At 57.8% G+C, this 22,190-nt stretch overlaps 3 protein-coding genes across 12 annotated transcripts in view; all 3 read left to right on the top strand.

Moving 5' to 3' along the window:
• The window catches only part of SPEG (striated muscle enriched protein kinase), a 48,930-nt gene extending 42,214 nt beyond the window's left edge, over window positions 1-6,716 (top strand). For 3 of the 6 annotated variants that reach the window (XM_047870390.1, XM_047870392.1, XM_047870391.1), the window contains 10 exons: window positions 1,466-1,582; window positions 1,723-1,890; window positions 2,003-2,125; window positions 2,281-2,448; window positions 2,536-3,151; window positions 3,608-3,847; window positions 3,929-4,152; window positions 5,227-5,302; window positions 5,505-5,654; window positions 5,977-6,716. In XM_047870390.1, the coding sequence (XP_047726346.1) occupies window positions 1,466-1,582; window positions 1,723-1,890; window positions 2,003-2,125; window positions 2,281-2,448; window positions 2,536-3,151; window positions 3,608-3,847; window positions 3,929-4,152; window positions 5,227-5,302; window positions 5,505-5,654; window positions 5,977-6,169 (2,075 nt within the window). In that variant the 3' untranslated portion in view covers window positions 6,170-6,716. The remainder of the gene's footprint in view (window positions 1-1,465; window positions 1,583-1,722; window positions 1,891-2,002; window positions 2,126-2,280; window positions 2,449-2,535; window positions 3,152-3,607; window positions 3,848-3,928; window positions 4,153-5,226; window positions 5,303-5,504; window positions 5,655-5,976) is intronic. The other 3 variants (XM_047870387.1, XM_047870389.1, XM_047870388.1) reach the window with 2 other exon arrangements.
• A 2,786-nt stretch (window positions 6,717-9,502) lies between these two features.
• SPEGNB (SPEG neighbor) lies at window positions 9,503-11,342 on the top strand. Its single transcript, XM_047873347.1, has 4 exons — window positions 9,503-9,630; window positions 9,955-10,262; window positions 10,825-10,966; window positions 11,136-11,342. Exons 1-4 carry the CDS (start codon window positions 9,503-9,505, stop codon window positions 11,272-11,274), a joined length of 717 nt encoding a protein of 238 aa, XP_047729303.1. The 3' UTR covers window positions 11,275-11,342.
• A 621-nt stretch (window positions 11,343-11,963) lies between these two features.
• Window positions 11,964-19,627, top strand: GMPPA (GDP-mannose pyrophosphorylase A). 5 transcript variants are annotated; one of them, XM_047873235.1, is made up of 13 exons: window positions 11,964-12,049; window positions 12,937-12,997; window positions 13,108-13,205; window positions 14,387-14,490; window positions 14,746-14,932; window positions 15,284-15,343; window positions 16,644-16,774; window positions 17,881-18,015; window positions 18,122-18,219; window positions 18,387-18,433; window positions 18,626-18,718; window positions 18,840-19,008; window positions 19,329-19,627. In XM_047873235.1, exons 2-13 carry the CDS (start codon window positions 12,958-12,960, stop codon window positions 19,427-19,429), a joined length of 1,263 nt encoding a protein of 420 aa, XP_047729191.1. In that variant the 5' UTR covers window positions 11,964-12,049; window positions 12,937-12,957; the 3' UTR covers window positions 19,430-19,627. The 5 variants fall into 5 exon arrangements, with proteins under 5 accessions (XP_047729191.1, XP_047729195.1, XP_047729194.1 ...); XM_047873236.1 differs by lacking the exon at window positions 11,964-12,049 and adding an exon at window positions 12,057-12,357; XM_047873237.1 differs by lacking the exon at window positions 11,964-12,049 and adding an exon at window positions 12,059-12,146.
• Window positions 19,628-22,190: the final 2,563 nt, after the last annotated feature.

Genomic DNA, 22,190 nt, shown 5'->3' with positions numbered 1-22,190 from the left:
GCAGTGTCCCCTTACCTCATCCTCTGCCCCCTCCCTGCAGGAAGAAGGCTGTCCCCCGTCCACTTTACCAACTAGGGCTGGCCTCTGCGGGAATGGAGGTGGGGCTGGCAGAGCTGAGCTGGGGTCACCTTTCACCTCTCCTCCTGGCCCCCCTCCCTCTCCCCTCTCCCCAGTACCCTCACTTGGCCTGGAGGTGGCCACTGATGAAACTATATTTACTTTGCATTGTTGGCGCCTCGGTGTGGGACCCCTCCTAGGGAACACTGGGGTATAGTGGGAAAGGAGGGGTCATGCTGGCTCTCCTGATATCCACTCTGGCTGATCATCCCTCCCCTACGCAGCTCATCCCCACCTCTGCTCCCTCCTGGTTCTTTAGACAGGCAGCAGCTGGGGCTCCCAGGGGTATTGACCCCTCAGCTCTCTTCCCACATGAAAAATGTACCTCATACCCCACCCTGCATTGGTCTCGACCAGATTGGGATTTTTCTAAAGAGACTTTCCAGGGAGCGGGAATGCAAATCCTCAGGACACCAAGGAGCCACAGGCAGGCTGTACAGCGGCAAAGACCTTGACCCATCCACAGCCCAGGCTTGGACACACTCACCAGCCAGCTATGAAGCCAGCTTTGCTGAAACAGCCTATTTCTCTGGGGGTCTGGCCTTCGCTCCTCTACTGGGCATATCAACAGGATAGTAATCCTGACAACAATAAAAGCTAACATTTGTGAGCACTTATTACATGTTAGATACGTGCTAAGCACTTTCCATACCTCTTTTAATTCTCATAGCCTAGGAGCTTTGTGTTAGGATTTTCCTCGATTTACAGACAAAACACGGTCCAAGGTCATACAGATACTGTCTCTTGTCCCTGCAGAAGCTCTCGCTACTTAGCTGACCTGAAGGAGTATATACGAGGTCTGGGACCGTGTGCCCAGACCCCAGGTGGGGTAAGGGGCCGGGGAGGCTGACACACTTCCGGGGTTTGCCCCGTTTGCCTTGACTTTGGATCTTTTGAGATGACGCGTTTTGATTGAACGTAATGTTCAATCTCAGGAGTCTGTGCCCAAGTCACTGGCTCCTCTCACTTGCCCTGTGGTGCCCCACAGGAGTGGGTATATTTCAAAATCTTAATCAGCATAGTGTTCCAATATTTGTTTTTACTTTATTTAACAGATGCTTACAGAACACTTAACTTAGTTCCAGGCCCCACTCCAAGCGCTTTACAAACATTATGAGGTAGCTCCCAAGCATCTTCAATAGTCAACGAAAGAAAAAGCTAGTTCTACACCCAGAGGAGGTGATACCCTAAAGAAAATTCTCAAAGGCATGACATCTGACTGGGAAGGGACAACTTTTCACTCTGCTTCCTGCTGGCAGCCCCCGCTCTCACACACATCTTCCCTTCCCTCCTTGGTAAGTGAGCTGGGGTTCCTGCAGACCCATGGCTGTCTTTGTCCTCCCTGCAGATTTCCCTCCGGTCTTCCACATCAAACTCAAGGACCAGGTGCTGCTGGAGGGAGAGGCAGCCACCCTGCTCTGTCTGCCAGCGGCCTGCCCTGCACCCCACATCTCATGGATGAAAGGTAAGGAGAACCCTCCTGTCACAGACAGCGGGCAGGCAAGTGGTCCCACAGCCAGGGGATGCTCAGGGGAGGTGGTAACTGGGGATGGGGGCCTGGAGCCGTCTCACTCAGCAGCCCCCTTTGCTCTTCCCGGCCCGCAGACAAGCAGTCCCTGCAATCAGAGCCCTCAGTGATCATCGTGTCCTGCAAAGATGGACGGCAGCTGCTAAGCATCCCCCGGGTGGGCAAGCGACATGCTGGGCTCTATGAGTGCTCGGCCACCAATGTCCTGGGCAGCATCACCAGCTCCTGTACCGTGGCTGTGGCCCGTGAGCTAGGGGCAGGGACTGAGGGGGGCAGTGATGGCACATGGTGGGCTAGGGTTTGAGGGTCCCTAAGCTGGAGCACAGGGGCTCACTGGGGCTCCCTTCCTCTTGCCAGGCATCCCAGGAAAGTTAGCTCCTCCTGAGGTGCCCCAGACCTACCAGGACACGGCGTTGGTGCTCTGGAAGCCAGGAGATAGCCGGGCACCTTGCACATACACGCTGGAGCGGCGTGTGGACGGTGAGGGACGGGGCAGGCTGGCGGAAGAGGGGGTGGGAGCTGGGAGGTGCACGGGTCCCGGGAGACAGGTGCCCTCCCTGGCTCCTCACAGATAGCCCTGGGAGCTTGGGCCACCCCTTCTGTGGCCTCAGCCCCTCCCCCATGCTGCCCTACAGGGGAGTCTGCCTGGCACCCTGTGAGCTCAGGCATCCCTGACTGTTACTACAACGTGACCCACCTGCCAATCGGTGTGACCGTGAGATTCCGTGTGGCCTGTGCCAACCGTGCTGGGCAAGGGCCTTTCAGCAACCCTTCCGAGAAGATCATCGTCAGGGGCACACAAGGTCAGTGGGACAGGACGGGGGGTGGCCAGAGAACTATGGTTTTGCCCCGGGGGTACCATGGTGATGATTTTCTTTCTCTCCACTTAGATTCCTCAGTTCTGCCATCTGCTGCTCACCAAGACGCCCCTGTTACCTCAGGGCCAGCCAGGGCCCCGCCTCCTCACTCTCCTACCTCACTGGCCCCATCCCAGACTCCCACCCCAGCTCCTGCTCCCCCAGCCCCTCAGTCAGACGCTCCCAGCCCCTCATGTCCCCCAACACCCCCCAGTCAGGCCTTGTCCTCCCTCAAGGCCGTGGGTCCACCACCCCAAACCCCCCCACGAAAGCACAGAGGCCTGCAGGCTGCCCAGCAAGCAGAGCCCGCCCCACCCAGTGCCCAGGCCACCCCAAGTGAGCCCAAGTCTTCCATCCCTGACACTGGGACCCCAACCCCAGCCTCCACCCCTCAAGGGGTTAAACCAGCGTCTTCCTCTACTCCCCTGTATATGGTAACCTCCTTTGTGTCTGCACCCCCAGCCCCTGAGCCCCCAGCCCCCGAGCCCCCTCCCGAGCCCACCAAGGTGACTGTGCGAAGCCTCAGCCCGGCCAAGGAGGTGGTCACCTCCCCTGTGGGTGGTCCCCCCAGCTCTCCTGGGCCAGAGGGCACCACTCTTCGACAGGGGCCCCCTCAGAAACCCTACACCTTCCTAGAGGAGAAGGCCAGGCAAGTGGGTCTGGGGAAGGGACGGAGGACGGAGGGGGGAGTGGGTGGGATGTGGGGAACAGCAATTCAGAGAGAAGATCAGGTTGCCCTGGGCAGGGTTGGGGAGGGACTGAGATCTGGGTGCCTGGCATATTAAATTCAGATTTTCTCTGCCAGGCACTGTGCTAAGCTCTTTAATCATATGATACCATTTAATCTTCACAACCCTGAGAGACAGACAGAGACTGCATTATTATCATCAGCCGTTTCACAGATAGGAAAACTGAGGTTGGACAGGTTATGGGATTTGCCTGAGGCACAGAGCCAGTAAGTGGCAGAGCTGAGACTCCCATCCAGGCTCCTAGGATTGAACTTCAGAGGCCACGCTCAGAACCATTGCATACTTGCTGCTGGGGGTCCCTGCTTCCCCCACCTCCTCTTCTCTGATCATGTGGTGTCCCCCCCATACACACATAGGGGCCGCTTCGGTGTAGTGCGTGCATGCCGGGAGAACGCCACCGGGCGGACATTCGTGGCCAAGATCGTGCCCTACGCGGCTGAGGGCAAGCAGCGCGTCCTACAGGAGTACGAAGTGCTGCGGACATTGCACCACGAACGGCTCATGTCCCTGCACGAGGCCTACATCACCCCGCGTTACCTTGTGCTCATCGCTGAGAGCTGCGGGAACCGGGAGCTCCTCTGTGGGCTCAGCGACAGGTAACCCGGCGACCTGGGGGAGCAGGGAGCAAGTGGGGGCAGCTGAGCTGGGATGTCACCTGCTCCGCCCGGGCCCCCTAGGTTCCGGTATTCAGAGGACGATGTGGCCACCTATGTGGTGCAGCTGCTACAAGGCCTGGACTACCTCCACGGCCGCCACGTGCTGCACCTGGACATCAAGCCTGACAACCTGCTGCTGGCCCCTGACAACGCCCTCAAGATTGTGGACTTCGGCAGTGCCCAGCCCTACAACCCCCAGGCCCTGCGGCCCCTTGGCCACCGCACAGGCACGCTGGAGTTCATGGGTGAGGGCGCCATGCCAGCCGGGGGTTGGGGTGCTGCCAGAGGGGTGGAAGCCGGGGCTCACTCTGCTTCACTCACGTATGTGCCATTTATTGAGTGCTTACTATATGTGAGCGACGAATTCGGTTCTTTCCATGCATTTTCTCTCTTTTCTTTTTTTAAGTTTATTTTTTCTGAGAGAGAGAGAGAGAGAGAGAGCATGAGAGCATGGGTTGGGAAGGGGCAGAGAGAGGGGGAGAGAGAGAATCCCAAGCAAGCTCCACACTGTCAGCACAGAGCCTGATGCGGGGTTTGAACTCACGAATCGTGAGATCATGACCTGAGCTGAAATCAACAGTCAGCCGCTTAACTGACTGAGCCACCCAGACACCCGCCATGGATTATATTTTCAGTAGCCCTAGAGATTGGCATAACATTACCCCCATTCTACAGACGAAACAGAGGTGCAGTGAGGTTAAGTATCTGTCCAATATCAGACAGTTTATAAATGGTAGAGCCAGGATTTGATAAAATTGGACAGAGAGGAGATCAATTATTAATCTATATACATAAGGTAAACCAGCTACCGTTTAGCTACCTACTGACTACTTTATGCTCATCATCTCTATTCCTGGGAGTTATTCTACAAGCCACACTTTACAGATGAAGAAATGGAGAGCCAGACAAGTTTAGTACATTGCCAACGTCCCACGGCTAGAAGGACAGGCCTGGGATTAGAGCCAGCCAGGCTGATTTCAAAGGCTCTTAACCTTGGTGTTGGCCACGCTTTTTGTGAATGGGCGTCCTACCTCAGGGCTGATCCGAGGGAGCTAGTGGCCCTGGTTCCCAGTACCTCTGCAGTTCTGGGGACCCCACCATTCAGTACCTGGGCCGATTCCTCAGGCAGCCCACATCTCCGCTGGGGGCCACCCAACTCCCATTCGACCTGCTGGATCCAGGGCCTGTTGCTCTGGTTGTGCCCATGGTCTTGTGACCTGGGCACTGTCCTGCTCCCCCAGCCCCCAGGGGCCTCCCTTGTCTCTCCCGCTCCCCTGCCATCAGGAAGCTGGTTCAACTTGGCCTCTGTCTCCCGTCAGCTCCTGAGATGGTGAAGGGAGAGCCCATCGGTTCCGCCACGGACATCTGGGGAGCGGGTGTGCTCACTTACATCATGTGAGTGCCCCTAGGACCCACCTTCCGCCTACATCCCTCTCCCCACTCACAGCCTCCCCTGCACACAATGCACACGCCCAGCTCAGGCTCAGTAGACTTATCTCTGAGCACTGTGCCCTTCTGAACCCCCACACTAACGTCCCCCTGGGGCTGTGAGCTGACCTTTGGTCCACATGCATCAACTGAACCGTCTCCACAACAGGCTCAGTGGACGCTCCCCGTTCTATGAGCCAGACCCCCAGGAAACAGAGGCTCGGATTGTGGGGGGCCGCTTTGATGCCTTCCAGCTGTACCCTAACACCTCCCAAAGCGCCACACTCTTCTTGCGGAAGGTCCTCTCGGTACACCCCTGGTGAGTAGGCCCCACACTTGCCAACCCACCTGGCGTTACCTGCCCGCGGCCTCAGACCACCCTGGCCAAGCCTGAGCCGAAGCCCCCCCCACCCCAATTCCTCCCCGGCCACCACTAATACACCACTACTTTTAAATGGTTGTTCTCTCCACCACTGATGCCTTTAAGCCCCGTGAGGCGGGCAGAGTCACTGCCCCTGCTCCAGAGATGGGGAAACCGAGCCCCAGAGTTGGCTCGCTGAGGGATGTGAATCCAGGACCGGGACTTGGATCCGTGGGAGGGCGGAGCCTTCCAGGCTCACTGTCCCTGGCCGGCCTGGCAGGAGCCGGCCCTCCCTGCAGGACTGCCTGGCCCACCCCTGGCTGCAGGATGCCTACCTGATGAAGCTGCGTCGCCAGACACTCACCTTCACCACCAACCGGCTCAAGGAGTTTCTGGGCGAGCAGCGGCGCCGCCGGGCTGAGGCTGCCACCCGTCACAAGGTGCTGCTCCGCTCCTACCCAGGCAGCCCCTAGCGGCTCGGACCACAGCCTGGCCTCGGGCTTCAACTCGGGGCTCCACTGAGGCCGCGGGACATTCCAGGGCCCCTACTGAGCCGGGTGGGCCCAGGGCTTCGGACACCACCAGCAGCAACATCCAGCCGGGCTGTTACCTCATGGACCTGCAGGGACAGAGGCCCTGGGCTTTGCCGATGCCACCCCGGCCAGAGCCAGAGGGGGAGACCCATGGGCCAGGCTGGGTGGGGGTGGGGGCACGGGAGCAGGGAAGCAGGAAGAGGGGCAAGAAGGGAATGGGTAAGAGACAAGGAAAAGAAGCCACGGGATAGGGAGAGGAGACTCTAGGAAGGTTCTGGCGGGGGGAGAGACAATGTATCTGGGGGGAAACCAACTTAGCAGGATATGAATAGCTGGAGAGGAGGAAGAGGAAGGAGCCCAGCGTGTCAGGGCCATGGGCTGGAAGTGAGTGTTGGTGGAGCGGGGACAGGACGTGGAGACGGCGCTAGGGAGCCAGAGCCAGCATGTGAGGGAGGGCAGCAAAGTGGGGGAGGGAGAGGAGAGGACTCAGGTGGGGTGGGGTGAGGTGGGCCAGCTGCCAGCATCCCAGAAGGAGAACCTGGAGCACTGGGGCCTGGAAGCAGTGATTACGGGAGCCAGTGCTCTCCTGTCCCAGTGGATGCAGCTGTGAGCACTCTGCTGGCCCAAGGATGTCTCCGCTGCCCCTCTGTGGCCTTCACCCTTCTTCCCATTCATATTTATTTATTTATTGACTTTTATGAAATTTCCCTTCCATCCAGTTCCTATTGCCCGTGTTGTCCTGACCATCCCCCCAGCCATCCAGCTGTCTGTGCAGCTGTCTGTCTGTCTGTCACAAGGAAAATAAAAACGGCAAGCAGCAGGACCTATGTGTGGTCAATGGGGAGGGATGAAGGGGGGGAGGGGAACAGGGTGCTGGGGGTGCTGGGACAGGGGCATTTCGGCCTGCCCTTGGCCAGTGAGAGCTGAGGTGTAACAGCTAGCATCTTAGGACCATGGCTCCTGACCTGACCCGCCTGGCCCCTCACCTTTCCCTTATTCTGCCCCTCCTTCTGAAGTTTCTGGAATCCTGGCAGGACCACTGACTCCTCACCACTACCATGTAACCAGAGTCTGGTGGCCCCCATCTTGTGTCACATATTACCTCATTGCAACTTGGAGGATACTGGGCTCTGGAATGTACCAGTCCACACCCCAAGGCTGGCGCGGCCAGCATGTCTGCCCAGGAGACAGGCCAGCTCTGGTCCCGACCCCTGGAACAGAAGGGCTTTCATCATGATAATTGGCAAGATGGTGATGATGGCATGAAAGGGCCGCAGAGGAAACCAGGACACGTTCTCGCTCCACGCTTTTGTGTTAGAGCACCAATCAGGCACCTGGGGCGCCAGCTGCACAAGGCTGTGGCCGGCGTGTCGGCTGAGATAGGGCCACCGACGAGCATCTTCCTAGAGCTAAGGGGCACACCAAGCTGGATCTTCTTGTCCCCATGGCACTCTAGGGAGTCTGATGGGTGCCGAGGCTCCTTGACTCTAGCTGCTCCCTGAAGCACCACAGGATGGTCGCTGGGGTCCTAGAACTGAGCTGCCCTGCCCAGAGGTGAAGGGGAGGAGGGAGCCAGTTCTCCTTGTGTCCAGGGGGGGCTGTTTCCTACCTCCTCCACACCTTGCAAACTCTGTTCTTGGCAAAGTGAGAGGAATTAAAGTCTCCTCCCACCATGAGCAGAGAGAGGTAGCACTGGTGTGTTGCTGATCGTGGTTGAGGGCCCCTTGGCTGTGCCCCCAAACAACCTTCACCCAGCCTCACCCAGCCCAGCCTCCCTGGCTTCTCAGGAACCCCAGGGAAGAGGCAAGCCCCATCATCATAAAATAACAGGATGTTCAAGCCAGCTGGAAGGAACTACAGAGACGTCTTGCCCACCTGTCATTTTAGCGATGAAGATATACAGTTTGCCTGTGAGAATCTTTAATCCCCTACTCACTGCAAGTGTTTTCATATAAAAATGAGGTGCCTGAACTCATATCTTGATAAATGGTAAAATTCCTCTCCCGTCCCCACTCTGATCTTGAGCTCCCTTCCCATCTCCATTGAAAATGGCATGTGAACTGCTTGTTCCAAACCCGGAGGAGCAAAGGTAATTTATGTCAGCAGAGCTGTGTCAAAATTGCTCTGATCAAAAGGTGACAGTGCTCCACACCTGGGAGGGCAGTTACAAAGAGTGGAAGCAATGCTCTTCCTGGTGCCCTGGACTGGGTAGGCTGGACTCCAGGCAAGTCCCAGCAGGGTTAACTGAACCCCTTCATCCAAGCTGTCTGGTGCCCCTATGCACTAGTTTACGACCCCAAAGGGGCTTGGGCAGACCTAGAATTGGGGAATTGGTATTAATGCCAAATCTCCTGGGACAGTGCAGCCCAGCCAGACCCTACCATGTCACATGGAGGGAAGAGAGTGGGACTGGGGTGGTAGAAGGGGGTGCTGTTCTCAAAAATCTTTACCGTCCCCTCTAGGTTTATCTCAGTTGACCGCCAGGGGGCACAGCGCGGAAATGACAACCCTAGGCTTCCAGGGCCAGGGGAGTAAGTGCTTCCAGATTGGTCCTGACAGCCACACTGCCCTCTCATAATTGGCTGGATGGACAGCGAAGTACCCCGCTACTCTAGCGTCATTCAGGGACGCCCCCACAAACACTTGTGCCCCTTAACGGACAGTTCCCTGGGAAGCGCATGTTGTCTGACGGTCTGGGGACTGACCAGAGCATAAAGCTGCCCCAGCTGGGAGCTGAATCTCTTGTCAGCCTGGGCCCTTGTCTGGTCCTCCCAGGAGTGGGATGGTTACCCCCTGCCCTGGGAGGGAGTGGGGCCGCATCCAGCTGCCCAGCTGTCCAGGTGCTGACATGAAGTGCACCCCAGAGCTGCTCGGGTTTCCTCCCCCGGGCCTGCCCCAGAGGCTGAGCCAGCATCCCAACACATCCTCAGGCTAAATAAGGAGCCCGCTTGGGTCAGTGGGCGGGGCTGGGGTCCCCGGGGGGCTTGGGGCAACCAGGCCAAACAAGGCAAGGAGGGGAGTGATGTATAAAACCGGGGCCCTGGGCTGAGCACCTGCTCGTGCCCCTACTGTGACTGCCAGGAGGGCTCTGTCCCACCTCCCACCCAGCTAGTCGACCCAAGTCCCGAAGTCGACCCGCCCGCGGTGAGTCCCCATCCTCAGACCAGCCCCAGACACTCCCATCCCCCAAGATGTTCTGAATTGACAGGGAAAAGGCTGAAAGTCAAAGTCTCTGTGTGAGCCTAGACCCCATGTTTGCTTTGCGCTCCCCAGATGTCCAAAGCAGCTCCCGCCAAAAAACCAGCGGCTGCGGCCCCGCCTCCGGGATGTACCCTGGATATCAACGACCCCCAGGTCCAGAGAGCAGCCATTCGCATCCAGGCCTCTTACCGGGGCCACAGGTGAGGGGGAGCCCGGAGCCCTCAGGAGGAGAGGAGCTGGAGCTGCAGAAAGCGCCCTGCTGCGTGGGGGGTGGTAGCTGAGCACAGTGTTATGGACCGCTGGGGTCCCTGCACTTAGGGGAAAGCCGTTAGTGAGGTGTGGCACAGTGGCCGACAAGAATAAATCATTTCATCAGGGTAACAATTCAAGAGCAGGCTCCCTCCGAACCCATCCCCACATTCAAAGTTCTAGTGGACCGAATGGGGGAGGGGGCGAGGAATTTGGTGCCGGCGGTCCAGAGCCGTGTCGTGGGACCTCTGGGCCCTGAGCCGGCTCTCTGATAGGTCCCGGAAGGAGCTTCGCGAGAAGGGGCCACCGCGAGTGCTGGAGCCACTGAAGGACGTGGTGCTGATCGAGGGCAGCGCGGCCAAGCTGACTTGCCGCATTTCGGCTTTCCCGGACCCATTCATCCGCTGGAGCAAGGACGGCAAGGAGCTGCGTGACGGGCCCAAGTATCGTTACGTTTTCGAGGACCCTGACGTGGTCGCCCTGGTGGTGCGCGACGGCGAGCTGGCAGACCTGGGCCAGTACAGCATCAACGTAACCAACCCCTTCGGCCAGTGCTCCGACTCGGCGCGCATCCTGGTGGAAGGTACGCGCGCCCCGGGTGCCACCACGCAGAGCGGCACCACCTCCAGGTGCCGCCACTGGGTCCAGCCGCGCGCGGTCCGCTGGGCCTAGCCGAGTCCCGATGGGGCTGGGGGCACCGCCTGCCTCAGGAGCCCTTCCCACCCAGACTGAGAAGTCCGCAGTGGGCTTCCATCACTCCACACCAGGGCCCCAAGGTCACATTGAACCAGAGGCATTACCAGAGTTAGGGCCCAGGTCTTCGGACTCCAACCCGGGGCAATTTCCACTACGTGGAGCTGTCTCCAGGGCACCGAGGTGTGTAAACATTCCCGGGCTTGCACGCGTAGTACCTCCTTTGATCCTCCGTCCCCCCCTCTCCCCCGTGGGAAGTTGGAACGGCAGCTGCTAGCCCGGCTTAACAGCTGAGGAGATGAAGCCACAGAGAGGCTCCAGGCTTGCCCCGCGTCACACTGCGAGTTTAAATCCATCTCGTATTTAGCGCTGGGTATTATCTGGGGAGGTGATGCCCCTGCCCCGCCTCACCCCTAGGACCCTCACTAGGTCGCATGCCCTTTCTCTTCTAGTCCCTGCGAAGATTCAAAAGGGACCGGATAACACTAAGGCGCGCAAAGGCGCCACGGTGACGCTGACTGCGGAGATCATGGGCGAGCCTGCACCCGACGTGGGCTGGACCAAGGACGGGGAGGACATCGAGGAGGATGACAGGCGAGGGCGGGGACCTGCCGCTGGGGCGGAACGGGGCCCAGAAAACCGGCGGGAGTGGGCCGGGGGGCGGGGAACGGGAGGCGAGCACCAGAGCTGGCTAACCAGCCGGGCCCCGGGCGCCTGTAACCTGACCGCGGCCCGCCCTCCCCACTCCCGCTCTCCCCGCCAGGGTGTTCTTCGAGATCGGCAGTACCACCACGACGCTGACCATCCGCCGGGCCACGCCCGAGGACAGCGGCAAGTACGAGGTGTACGTGGAGAACAGCCTGGGCATGGACCAGAGCTTCGCACGAGTGGACGTGGCCTGAAAGGAACGCTCGGACCTTTCGCCCTGGCTCCAAGCCCCGGGGTGGGTGGGACCGACAACCCTCCTCCATCTTGCTTAATAAAGCTGCTCTCTCTGACCCTCCGCCTGTTCTGTTCTTTGGAGACGCCGTTTCTTTTCCCCTGCACTCCAATCCCACGCTTACTCCAGACCCACACACCACGGTCACAGAATGTTGGGATCAGAATGTTTGGAGAGTGACTGGTCCGGTGCTTTATTTTACAGACTGTAAATCTGAGACAAGGTTTCTCTCAACGACCGAAGCTCCTTCCCTTACCAGCCGGACGGTCGGAGGACCTTATGACTCCGCCTTCTCTTTTTCTGAGTCCCTCAAGCCCCACCCACTCGCGGTAGGAGGCTCTCGCCACGCCCATCTCAAGACTGGCCACACCCCCTTTCGTCTCTAGCCCCGCCTCTCCGTGTCCCTGTTCTCTACTTTGACTGCTACTCCTGGGCCTGTTCCTGGACAGTTCGGGGTCCTAATCTTAGCTTCCAGCCTCGCCTCTTAGGCCCCACCCTTCTCTTTAGCCACTCCCCTCGATCCCTAGGCCGCGCCCCATTCTTCTCCCTTTAGTCCCACCTCCCTCCTCTTTCGTAGTTGGAAGGAGGGGTAGCGAGGAGGGCTACGGCAAACAAGAGCTTAAGAACTACTATTCCCGGCATACTCCGCGAAGGAGTTCTCGCGAGTCGCGAGAAGACACGTGCGCGGAAGGAGCAAGCGGTAGCTGGCCGCAGAGCTGGAATAAAGGGACCTAGTGGTAAATGGAGCCGATGGAGGGGTGGCGAAAGTGGTAGGAGGGAGGGGACCGCCCCTAGACCGGTGGCTGCTCGGAGGTCCCGGCTGGCCCTTCGGAGGTCTGCTCTTGTGTTAGCCCCGCAACCGCTGTCTAAGCAAGGCTAGGGTTTGTTAGACGGAGTCAGTTGTAGGGTTCAGAGGGTCAGCAATCAATCCTCCGAATGCAGAGTTTTAGCACTCGTCGCCAGTATTGGGACTCAGGGGCTAGTAGATTCCGTGTTTAAGATGCCAAGGGAATCTGTCTTTTGATTCAGGGTTCATCACTTAGAGGTTAGTTTTAGGATTCAAGTTCGGCATATAGAGGGTTTTTGCTCGGACTTGGGATTCATGAGATGCGGATCAGTGTTACCTTATTTCTAGGGATTCACTCTTAGGATTGTGGTTAAATATCTAGGGCATACTCAGGATTTGAGATTCAGTATTCAGGGTTCACTCTTGGGATTCAGGGCTTAACATCTACAGCATAAGAATGTAACAATTGGAAATCATTGGGTTTGGGGTTTTGGTTTTGAGGTTTGGGGTCTAAGAGGTCTATTACTGAGTTTCTGAGTTAGCTAGATTTGTTTATGGCCACAGGGAAGTCTGTTGGATCAAATTGCAAGGTGTGAATTTCAGGATTTAGGAGAAACCACTGTGGGGTTTAAGGTCCGTTGGAATCTGGGATGGGATTTCAGATGTGTGGGATTTGTGAGGTGTTGTGTCCAGGGAGGGACTACATTGAATTTTGGATTTACATCCTGTGAGAGGGCTAAGTGTTTCTATTTGGGGTTTGGGGTTTGCTTGGGATGTGAGTGGGGTTCTTGGATTGGGGTGTGAGATCTGAGCCTGATTTCTCTGTTGGGATTTGAGGTTTAGGTAGCGATTGCCATCATGCTGAAAGCTGTGATCCTGATTGGAGGCCCTCAAAAGGGTGAGGAGCCCCGGGGAAAGGAGCAGGGAGGTTGGGCTGGAGCGGTTGGTGGAGCGGAGGCAGAGGGAGGGAGGCAAGAAGCTGTAATGGGCTTCTCTCTCCTGTCTCAGGGACTCGCTTCAGGCCTTTGTCTTTTGAGGTGCCCAAACCCCTGTTTCCAGTGGCAGGGGTCCCTATGATCCAGCACCACATTGAGGCTTGTGCCCAGGTAACCCCGTAGGCTCCCCACTCCCACCTCACTTCCTGCTTATCTTCTTCATGCTGTACGTCCCCCTTTCCAACCGTGTCTTGTTCCCACCAGGCATAACTCCAAGGACTCCCATTTACAAATGACTGTGTGAATGGTGTCCCTTGGAGTTATGCAGTGCAACTGCCCTGCTGTCCTTACTAATCTGGTCTCTCATCTGGCCTCTTCTTGGTTAGATTTCACTCCTATTTTTATTTTATTTTATTTTATTTTTTTTTATCATTTTTTTTTCAACGTTTATTTATTTTTGGGACAGAGAGAGACAGAGCATGAACGGGGGAGGGGCAGAGAGAGAGGGAGACACAGAATGGGAAACAGGCTCCAGGCTCTGAGCCATCAGCCCAGAGCCTGACGCGGGGCTCGAACTCACGGACCGCGAGATCGTGACCTGGCTGAAGTCGGACGCTTAACCGACTGCGCCACCCAGGCGCCCCTCACTCCTATTTTTAAAGCACAGAATGTGCGAGCAGGCAGGAATCTTAGAGACCATTTAAAGCTGTAGCATGAGGAACCTTAATGATAGCAAAGCACAGAACTCAAACCGTTGCTCACTATGGAGCTAATTTCTGTCTTGCTTTTATCATTGGGACAGGTAGAGGTTTATCTGAATCCAGTCTCTGCCTGCTATAAGGACTTGAGTAAATTTCTCCCCACTTTGTGAGCCTTAGTTTCCTTATTTGTCAAATGGGGTGATTAAACCTACTTTGTGGGCTGACAGAGCTTAGAGATGAGGTTGGTAAAGTGCCTAGTACAAAGTAGGCACTTGATAAATGGTACCCATATCTCGTGCTGATCTCAAGCTCAGATTGACAGATAATAAATATGGGGGGAAATGAAAGGATTATCTTTTCATGCAGCTTGGTGGGCAGAATCTTTCCTAGGGTGATCTTCAGATGTGGGTGTGGGGATGGGGGGGGATAGTAAAATAATAAAAGATTGAAAGACCACGGACAGACTTCCTCTAACTTCCTTTTTGTCTGGAGGAGAAATCAGGCCAGAGTCGTAAAGTAAGTGCCCAGAGGCCCCACAGCTGAGACCAAAACTGTGGTCTCTGGAGTCCTGGGACTGTTCCAGGGGTTCCCCGAACATTCCCTCCTATCAGATATTTTCTTTTTCCTCCCAACCTCTTCCCTTGTTCTCAGGTCCCTGGGATGCAGGAGATTCTGCTCATTGGCTTCTACCAACCTGACGAGCCCCTTACCCGGTTTCTAGAGGCTGCCCAGCAGGAGTTTAACCTTCCAGTCAGGTGTTTGTGCACACGTGCAGTATGGGGGTGTGGGACGGTGACCTAGGCCTCAGGGTTCTTGTGAGTGGGTTGAGTTGGTGTTTGCCAGACTTTACCCTTCTATACTGGGAGGATTCTTGTTTGGGCCTCTCTGAATCCCTGAGTATATTGGCCTTAGGCAGATGTACTCCTGGGAGCAGGAGGGGTCAGATGCCAGGCTCAGGATATCTGCCTCCTTTGATCTCACTGAGCTGGCTCTGGGGTCCCTGGGGACAGGTACCTGCAGGAATTTGCGCCCCTGGGCACAGGGGGTGGTCTCTACCATTTCCGGGACCAGATCCTGGCTGGGGGCCCTGAGGCCTTCTTCGTGCTCAACGCTGACGTCTGTTCCGACTTCCCCTTGAGTGCTATGTTGGATGCCTACAGACACCAGCCTCACCCTTTCTTGCTCCTTGGCACCACGGTGAGGGGGCTGGGAAGGCTGGAGGGTGTAAAGGGGGTGATCCAGAGAAGTTCCTGGAATGCAGGGTGTCGGGGAGGCAGGGGCAGCCCAGGGAGCTGGAGTGGGAACCGACATCAAGAGGGAAATGTTCCAGAAATCCCAGCAGTAGCTGAGGTGGCGGTGGAGACCCTGAGCCCTGTGGCTGCTTGGAAAGAAGGGAGGGGGAGGGCAGCTGTCAGTTCTCCCCCTGCTGAAGGCCTGTCAGTGGCAGAAATATGTGTCAGGTGCTGCAGAGGAGGGAAAGAAAGCAAGAAAACAGACCTTGCTGCCCTGGAGCAGGCGGGTCATTGTTTTGGTGTGTCTGTCTTTCAGGCTAACAGGACACAATCCCTCAACTACGGCTGCATTGTAGAGAATCCACAGACACACGAGGTGAGAGCAGATAGGGGGCTGGCTGGGTTCTTACTCTGTGTCTTCATTCCCCCACCCCTCTGCTTATAGAGAATGCTAGAATGCTGTTTTTTTAAAAGCACTTTAGTTATTTTGAGAGAGACAGAGAGAGTGCATGCATGCACACACGTGTGTGGAGGAGGGGCAGAGAGAGAGGGAGAGAGAGAAAGAATCCCAAGCAGGTTCCATGCTGTCACTGCAGAGCCCGATATGGGGCTCGATCCCACAAACCGTGAGATCATGACCTGAGCTGAAATAAGTCGGATGTTCAACCGACTAAGCCACCCAGGCACCCTGAGAATGCTGGAATGCTATTGGGGGGGCCCCAGTGCTGTCAGACTGGTGGGCATACCCTTGGTTGTTCATCTTCTATCCGTTCTAGAGAGATTGGCAAAAAGCAAAGGGGTAACAGTTAATTTCCATGGGTTCAGCGCCCCAATAGATGTATGCACAGGGTGCTATGGGAACACAAAAGGAGGCCCACCCCAGCCTTGCCTGGGTGGGGGCTGGGAGAGCTCCCTGGAAGAGGCAAGGTCTGAGCCGAGTTAAATTCACATAGAGGAAGAAGGAGACTGGAAGGCTTTGCAGGTAGGGGGCCTGCAGGGCAAAGCAGAGGTTCTCTGTCCTTGTTTGTGAAACTCCCAGCCCTTGAGCCTAATTGACTTTCACACCGACCTTTTATTTGCTCAAGCTTTCGTATTAAAAATACATCTAAACAGGCACACGCAGGTAGACATACACACATACACATAAATATGTGTGATTTCGGGTGTTTTTAAGTTTTATGCGAGGCACTAGCTAGATGTTAGAGAGACAGAGCCAAAGAAATACAATCCCTGCCTCTCAGGAACCCCCTGTCAGTGGGAAAGACAGGCAAAAATCAAACGTTGCAAATGACACAGGTGCCACAGTGGGGTGTGGCCAGAGGCCACGGGTGCCCAGACCTGAGAAGCCACCTGTGAGGCAGGACAAGAGCAGACTCACAGAGGCAGTGGCAGAGTGGACCGGGTTTTGAAAGCTGGGTTTTCCAGATGAAGAGCGGAGAAAGGGCATTCCAGGCACAGGCAGGCGCAACGGCATTGAATTGTGCTCCAGGGCTGCTGGGAGGTGGGGAGGATTGGGAGGGAAAAGGCACGGAGTTGGGACTTCTCTTGAAGGTGAAGGGCAGTGACTGCAGTTAGGAAGACCACCCTGGCGGCGGGGAGTACCTGGAGATCAGAAGGTCTTAGGGGATGGTGGCAGCGGCCCCTCCTCTACCAGACTCAGCCTGCTGTGTCCCCAGGTCCTGCACTACGTGGAGAAACCCAGCACTTTTGTTAGTGACATCATCAACTGCGGCATCTACCTCTTTTCCCCTGAAGCCCTGAAGCCCCTTCGGGACGTCTTCCAGCGTAACCAGCAGGATGGGCAACTGTGAGGCGGGCCCCATGGCCCTGTAACCCAAGTACCACTCCGTCCCAGACCACCCGTAACCCCCCCTACCCGCCCCCACCCCAGTCTCTGCAGGCTCCATCTCTACCCGCTCACCTTCCTCCTTCCTTTTCCTTTCCTCTTGTCATCCCCAGCTGAGCCTTCCCAGTCCCTCCCCTTCTAACCTCATTCTGTCCCTCTTCCTTATCCATCCCGGTTCCTCCTCTGTCACTGCCTGCCCACTCCCCTTCTGGTCCATTTCTCTCAAGCCCTAAGTGTCCCAGAGATGTCTTTCAGAACAGAAGGCAACACACACACTTGGGTGCACACACGCTTGGGTGTAGAGACATGCAGAGAGAGAGAGAGAGAGAGAGAGACACACACACACACACACACACACACACACACACACACAGACACACACACCCTCTCTCTCAGGCTGACGCTCCCCTCAGAGCATAGTGTCCAGAGTCCTGCTGAGCACAGTCCCCTCCCCAGGTCATCCTTGGAGGCCCCGGACGTGTTTCCCCCACCCCCGTGGGTCCTGCCCTTCACCCCCTCCTCCCCGCTGGCTCCCCATCTCATGCCTCACTCTCTCACTCTCATCCATCTCTGCTTCTCTCTCCATCTCTCCTGGCCTCTGTCTGTTTCTGCTGAGCTGGCATCTCTACCATCTCTCTCTCCCCCTCTCTTTCTGTGACTGTCTCTGCCCTCACCAGCTGTCTTCCTCTGGGGTGAGTGTCTGTGTTTCCTTCCATCCTGTGAGAGGGAGGGTAGCCGGAGGTGGGATTGGGAGGAGTGGACGGGGAGGAGAATAGGAAAATGGGGGGAAGGTATGTCGGGGTCAACTTCTTGGACAGGGGGCAGAGATGGGGTGTGGTCCATGCCTGGGGATCCCCCGGGATACCACCCTAGCTAGGGGTGGAGGGTGGTGTGGGTAAGGGCAGTGGGAGAGTCTCCGGGGACATAAGCCTCCCCTTGGAGAGGATCTGACCAGACCTGGAGAGGGGGTGGGATTCCCTCAGATTCCTATCCTCTGAGAGACTGTGTGGGTCTCCCAGGCCAGCTCAGCCGGGGCACTGATGCCCACATCTTCTCCTCTCTGCCAGGGAGGACTCTTCAGGCCTATGGCCAGGGGCAGGCACCATCCGCTTGGAACAGGATGTGTTCTCAGCCCTGGCTGGACAGGGCCAGATCTATGTACACCTCACTGATGGTATCTGGAGCCAGATCAAGTCTGCAGGGTACGTATGCCTCTGGGAGGTGAGCGGGGCACCTGGGGGTTGAGAGTTTCGGGTGGTAGGCACCTGCTGGCCCCTGAACCCCTGTTCCACTTTGTGGCCCCTCCAGCTCAGCCCTCTATGCCTCCCGCCTCTACCTGGGCCAGTACCAGCTCACTCATCCAGAACGCCTGGCCAAGCACACCCCAGGGGGTCCACGAATCCGAGGTACCCGCCCTGCCCCCTTCCTAATCTTTGCCCCCCACCCCAGCCTCCTGTACCCTCTGAGCCATGACTCCCAACCTCAGATTCAGAGGTGAAGACTCAATCCCTGCCCTCCCTGAACCAGATATGGTTTAGGGTATTTGCCCCCAGGTCTTCTCTTCTGCTTCTAGGAAACGTTTACATCCACCCAACGGCCAAGGTGGCCCCGTCGGCTGTGGTAAGCAGTGGGCCAGGCTGTCCGGATGGGTGGGGCGGTGCAGATAACTCCTGAGCTGAGTGCTGGGCTCTGCGTTGTCAGCCCATTGTGTGGCCACAAGCAGGTCCCTTCCCTTTATCTGTTCTATGAAGGGTTTGGATTTGGGTTTCTCCAAGGCCCTCCAGGGGTCATAGTATGTGTTCCTCTCCACAGCTGGGCCCCAATGTCTCCATTGGGGAGGGGGTGACCGTGGGCGAGGGTGTGCGGCTCCGAGAGAGCATTGTCCTCCATGGAGCCACGCTGCAGGTAGGTGCCCAGGCACATGCGGCAGGGCATGGGACCCCGAGGCTGGAGGGGAGGGGTGAACCCCGTGGGCTCTGCATCTGGCACCTTCTACTCCCTCACTTCACACCGTCGTGTTTGGCAGGAGCACACGTGTGTTCTGCACACCATTGTGGGCTGGGGGAGCACTGTGGGGCGCTGGGCCCGTGTGGAGGGTACCCCCAATGACCCCAATCCCAACGACCCGCGAGCACACATGGACAGTGAGAGCCTCTTCAAGGATGGGAAGCTGCTGCCTGCCATCACCATCCTAGGTATGGCTTCCTAGGGGACAGACGGCTGTGGAAAACCTCCACAGGTGATGGCTTTGCCCTGTGGGGAGCATGCGTGCACGTGTTTGTGTGTGTGTGTGTGTGTGTGTTTGCGTGCACACATACACGTGCGTGTTTACTCCCTTAGCAAACATTTTCCAAGTGCTTGCTGTGTGCCAGGCCCTGATTTGAGTCACTGGGGGCAAGAGGCCAGGGCACAGATGGGCAGGGAGGGATCCCTCCCTGATGGCAGTGGCCCCAGCTCCTGGCCTCTGGTCTCCCCTCCCCATGGCTTCCTCCTGGTGCCCTCGTCCCCCCTGCAGGCTGCCGCGTCCGGATCCCTGCTGAGGTGCTCATCCTGAACTCGATTGTTCTGCCACACAAGGAGCTGAGCCGCAGCTTTACCAACCAGATCATCCTCTGAGGGGGACTGCCAGAAGGCACCCCTCCAACTCCTGCCCACCCCCCTCGAGGCTGCTGCCTGCATGGCCAGCCTCTGTCCAAAAAGACCGGAGGAAGCCAGGCAGGATCTTCACATGTCGGGGAGCAACGTGGGTGGCCGGGTGGCTGGGGAGACTCCAGGCCTCCCTCTCTGCTCCCTAATAAACCCCCGTGAACCTTGGAGCCAGCACGGACTCCCGTTTGTGCCTGGGCTGGGGGTGGGGGTGGAAGGGGGGCAGCTGAGTCAGGCCCCCCCACATTAGCATTTAAATTGGAGTCATCGCTGCCGGCTCATGAATAATGAATCTGGAGCCCTGGTAAATCTCCCCCTCCCAGTGCCTTTAGCCTCTCTCGCTGCTAGGGAGGAAGGCCCCCAAGGCTCCCAGCCTGCCTGGCCCCTGCCTTCACCCCCACCCCAGCATGGCCAGCTTGCCAGCCTTCCTGTTCCTCTTCGTTGGCCCTGGCTTGGGCTCTGAGTGTAAGGATTCTGAAGGGAAGGGTGAAGGATTTCGGTGGGGCCGTGGGGTGCTGGCCGTGGGCTCACAGACTGAGAGCCACAGGCCTGAGATTGGATCAGCCGGTGGTTGCTTTCCTCAGTTTCTGCCCAGCCCGGCCCCAGCCTGTTTTCCGCTTTGCCAGCTCCATCTGTTCCTCGCCTGGCTTTTGGCTGGGTGGGGGTTTGTCCCCTCCCGAGGCCTGGTTGGTGTCTGTCTTCTCCCCTGGCAGGCGGGACAGACCTAACTAAGCTGGTACCTGCAGCACAGTGGGGCCCCTGGTGCTGGGAGAGGAGGGGCCCTGGCCACCTCCCGCCACCAACTTTGCCCTTTGGGAGGTCTTAGTCCTCTCCACATTCCTGAAGCCCCAGAGAAACCCAACCATCTATCATGTTTGCCCGTGACCCCCGTGTGCCCCTCTTGGTGCCCCCCCCCCCTTTCCCCAGCTGTGGGTGCGGAGCTTAGTTGCCAGATGAGCTGGTAATGATCGTAATCTGCTAATTGAGAGGAATCTAATTACCCAAAGAGAATGGGGGGGCAGGGCGTGGGTGGGAGGGAGGAGGGGGTCCTGGCAGCAGGCAGGGGTGGCAGGCGGCAGGGTGCCGGGGCCTTGTTATCAGCACCAGGGTCTGGGACAGAGCCCAGGATTTCAGAGCATCAGAGCTGAGCAGTTAGGAAGATGTGCTTTCTCTGGAGCCGGGCTGAGGGTAATGTGGGAATTGGGCTAGATGTGCCCTCCCAGCCCCCTCAGGCCCTGCAGGCTGTAAGGGAGTGTGTGTGAAAGGAGCCAGGTTTTAGCAGTCCCGACCTACGACCTGCCTTGACTCAGCCTCTTTCCCATTTCCTGTCCCTGCCTCCAGCCCAGACCTTCCATTATCAGCCTGGGGTTGGAGGGAACAGCAGATGCTTACTCTGGGCCTGGGGTCAACTCCCTGAGGAGGGAGCTGGGAGAGAGATGGGCTATGGGGCCAGAGACTGGGTCCCTTCCCTGCCCTCCCCCCAGTCCTGACCCTTCTGTTCCAAGTGGTTGGCAGAGGCCATGGCAGCTCCATCATAAATATGATAATTTAATTATTTTCTCAGCAAAACACCGTGAAATCCAATAAGTCTGTGTCAGGCCCTGGCCCCCGGGACCCCCCTCCTAGGCCCAGTGGGGGTGGGGAGAGGCACTGGAAGGGGAAAGGGTCAGTGTTTGAAGCGGGGGGTGGCCAGTGTAGCGGAGATCCTTGTAACATGCCCCCTCCCACCAGGCTGCCCTAGTCACTGCTGCGTGTGTGCTCAGGCAGAGGTGGGGGTCTAGGAAGGAGCTGTGATGCCCTCCACTCCCCTCCAGCCCTTGTCCGCCCCAGGAGGGACTCAGCACCCAGTCTGCCTCTGAGGGCACAGCTCAGGGCCCAGGATGTGGGAGCCCCCTTCTCCACCACCTCTAGGTCTTCGTTGGCCCTGTAGGAGTAGGAGGGTGCTGGCCCCCAAAGGGTTTGAGAAGGGAGAAGGGAGGGAGCTGGGGTGGGAAGTGGGGGTGAGCGGGGGAAGGGATGCGGGGGAGGGGTGCGCTCCTGCCATTAGTGCTTTTTTAGGTTTCCATAAAAAGATGATTCTGTAAAATCCACGAGGGGGAGCAAGCTGGGGGCTGGGGAGGGGGGCAGGTCCCTGGCACCGAGCTGGATGGGGCGATGGGAGGAGAGCTGGGGCCCGACCGGGACCGAGCTTGGACGGAAATTTGGATGGGCTTCAGGAGCCAGCGAGGGGGAGAGGCCGAGCCAAGAACACAGACTGGGGGGAGGTTGGCCGGGGTGGGGTGGGGGCAGGGCCCTCATCTCCCTCCTGTCCCTTTGGCGGGGCTGACCGGGGCCCCAGTCCCACCCCCATCTCCATCCCCTCCCCCTGGCGCTGAGCAGCCATTATCGGGGGAGCAGATTGCAGCCCCCTCCCCCTCTCCGGGAAGCAGGCACAGCTGGGGCCCCGCCACATCTGCCGCATCAGCACGGAGCACAGCTGGGTGTGCCCAGAGCTGCGCTCCCCAAAACACAAAGGGGAGGGCGGGGGCCAAGGAGAGCCCAGACCCCTGAGACAGACACACTGACACTTCTGCCAACAGACACACACTCCTCGAGGCGAAGCTACACCCACCACCACACACGCTCCCTCCTGTGCAGACAGGAGAACTGACAAACACGCAATTACTCTGCCCCGCCTGCCACCCCCGCTCCCCTCCCCCCGCCCCTTCTTCCTCCTCCCCTTCCTTCCCTC

Source organism: Prionailurus viverrinus, chromosome C1 (assembly GCF_022837055.1).
Source record: "Prionailurus viverrinus isolate Anna chromosome C1, UM_Priviv_1.0, whole genome shotgun sequence".
NCBI classification, from domain to species: domain Eukaryota; kingdom Metazoa; phylum Chordata; class Mammalia; order Carnivora; family Felidae; genus Prionailurus; species Prionailurus viverrinus.
This window is presented reverse-complemented; position numbering and strand designations above follow the sequence as displayed.

Bases quoted from the DNA above. Each gene is read 5' to 3' on its own strand.
- GMPPA (XM_047873235.1), top strand. From the start codon at position 12,958: ATGCTGAAAGCTGTGATCCTGATTGGAGGCCCTCAAAAGG. The intron at 18,220-18,386 runs GTACCCGCCCTG...TTCTGCTTCTAG, and splicing joins AGGGGGTCCACGAATCCGAG to GAAACGTTTACATCCACCCA. The intron at 18,434-18,625 runs GTAAGCAGTGGG...TCCTCTCCACAG, and splicing joins AGGTGGCCCCGTCGGCTGTG to CTGGGCCCCAATGTCTCCAT.
- SPEGNB (XM_047873347.1), top strand. From the start codon at position 9,503: ATGTCCAAAGCAGCTCCCGCCAAAAAACCAGCGGCTGCGGCCCCGCCT. The intron at 10,263-10,824 runs GTACGCGCGCCC...TTTCTCTTCTAG, and splicing joins GGCGCGCATCCTGGTGGAAG to TCCCTGCGAAGATTCAAAAG. The intron at 10,967-11,135 runs GCGAGGGCGGGG...TCTCCCCGCCAG, and splicing joins GACATCGAGGAGGATGACAG to GGTGTTCTTCGAGATCGGCA.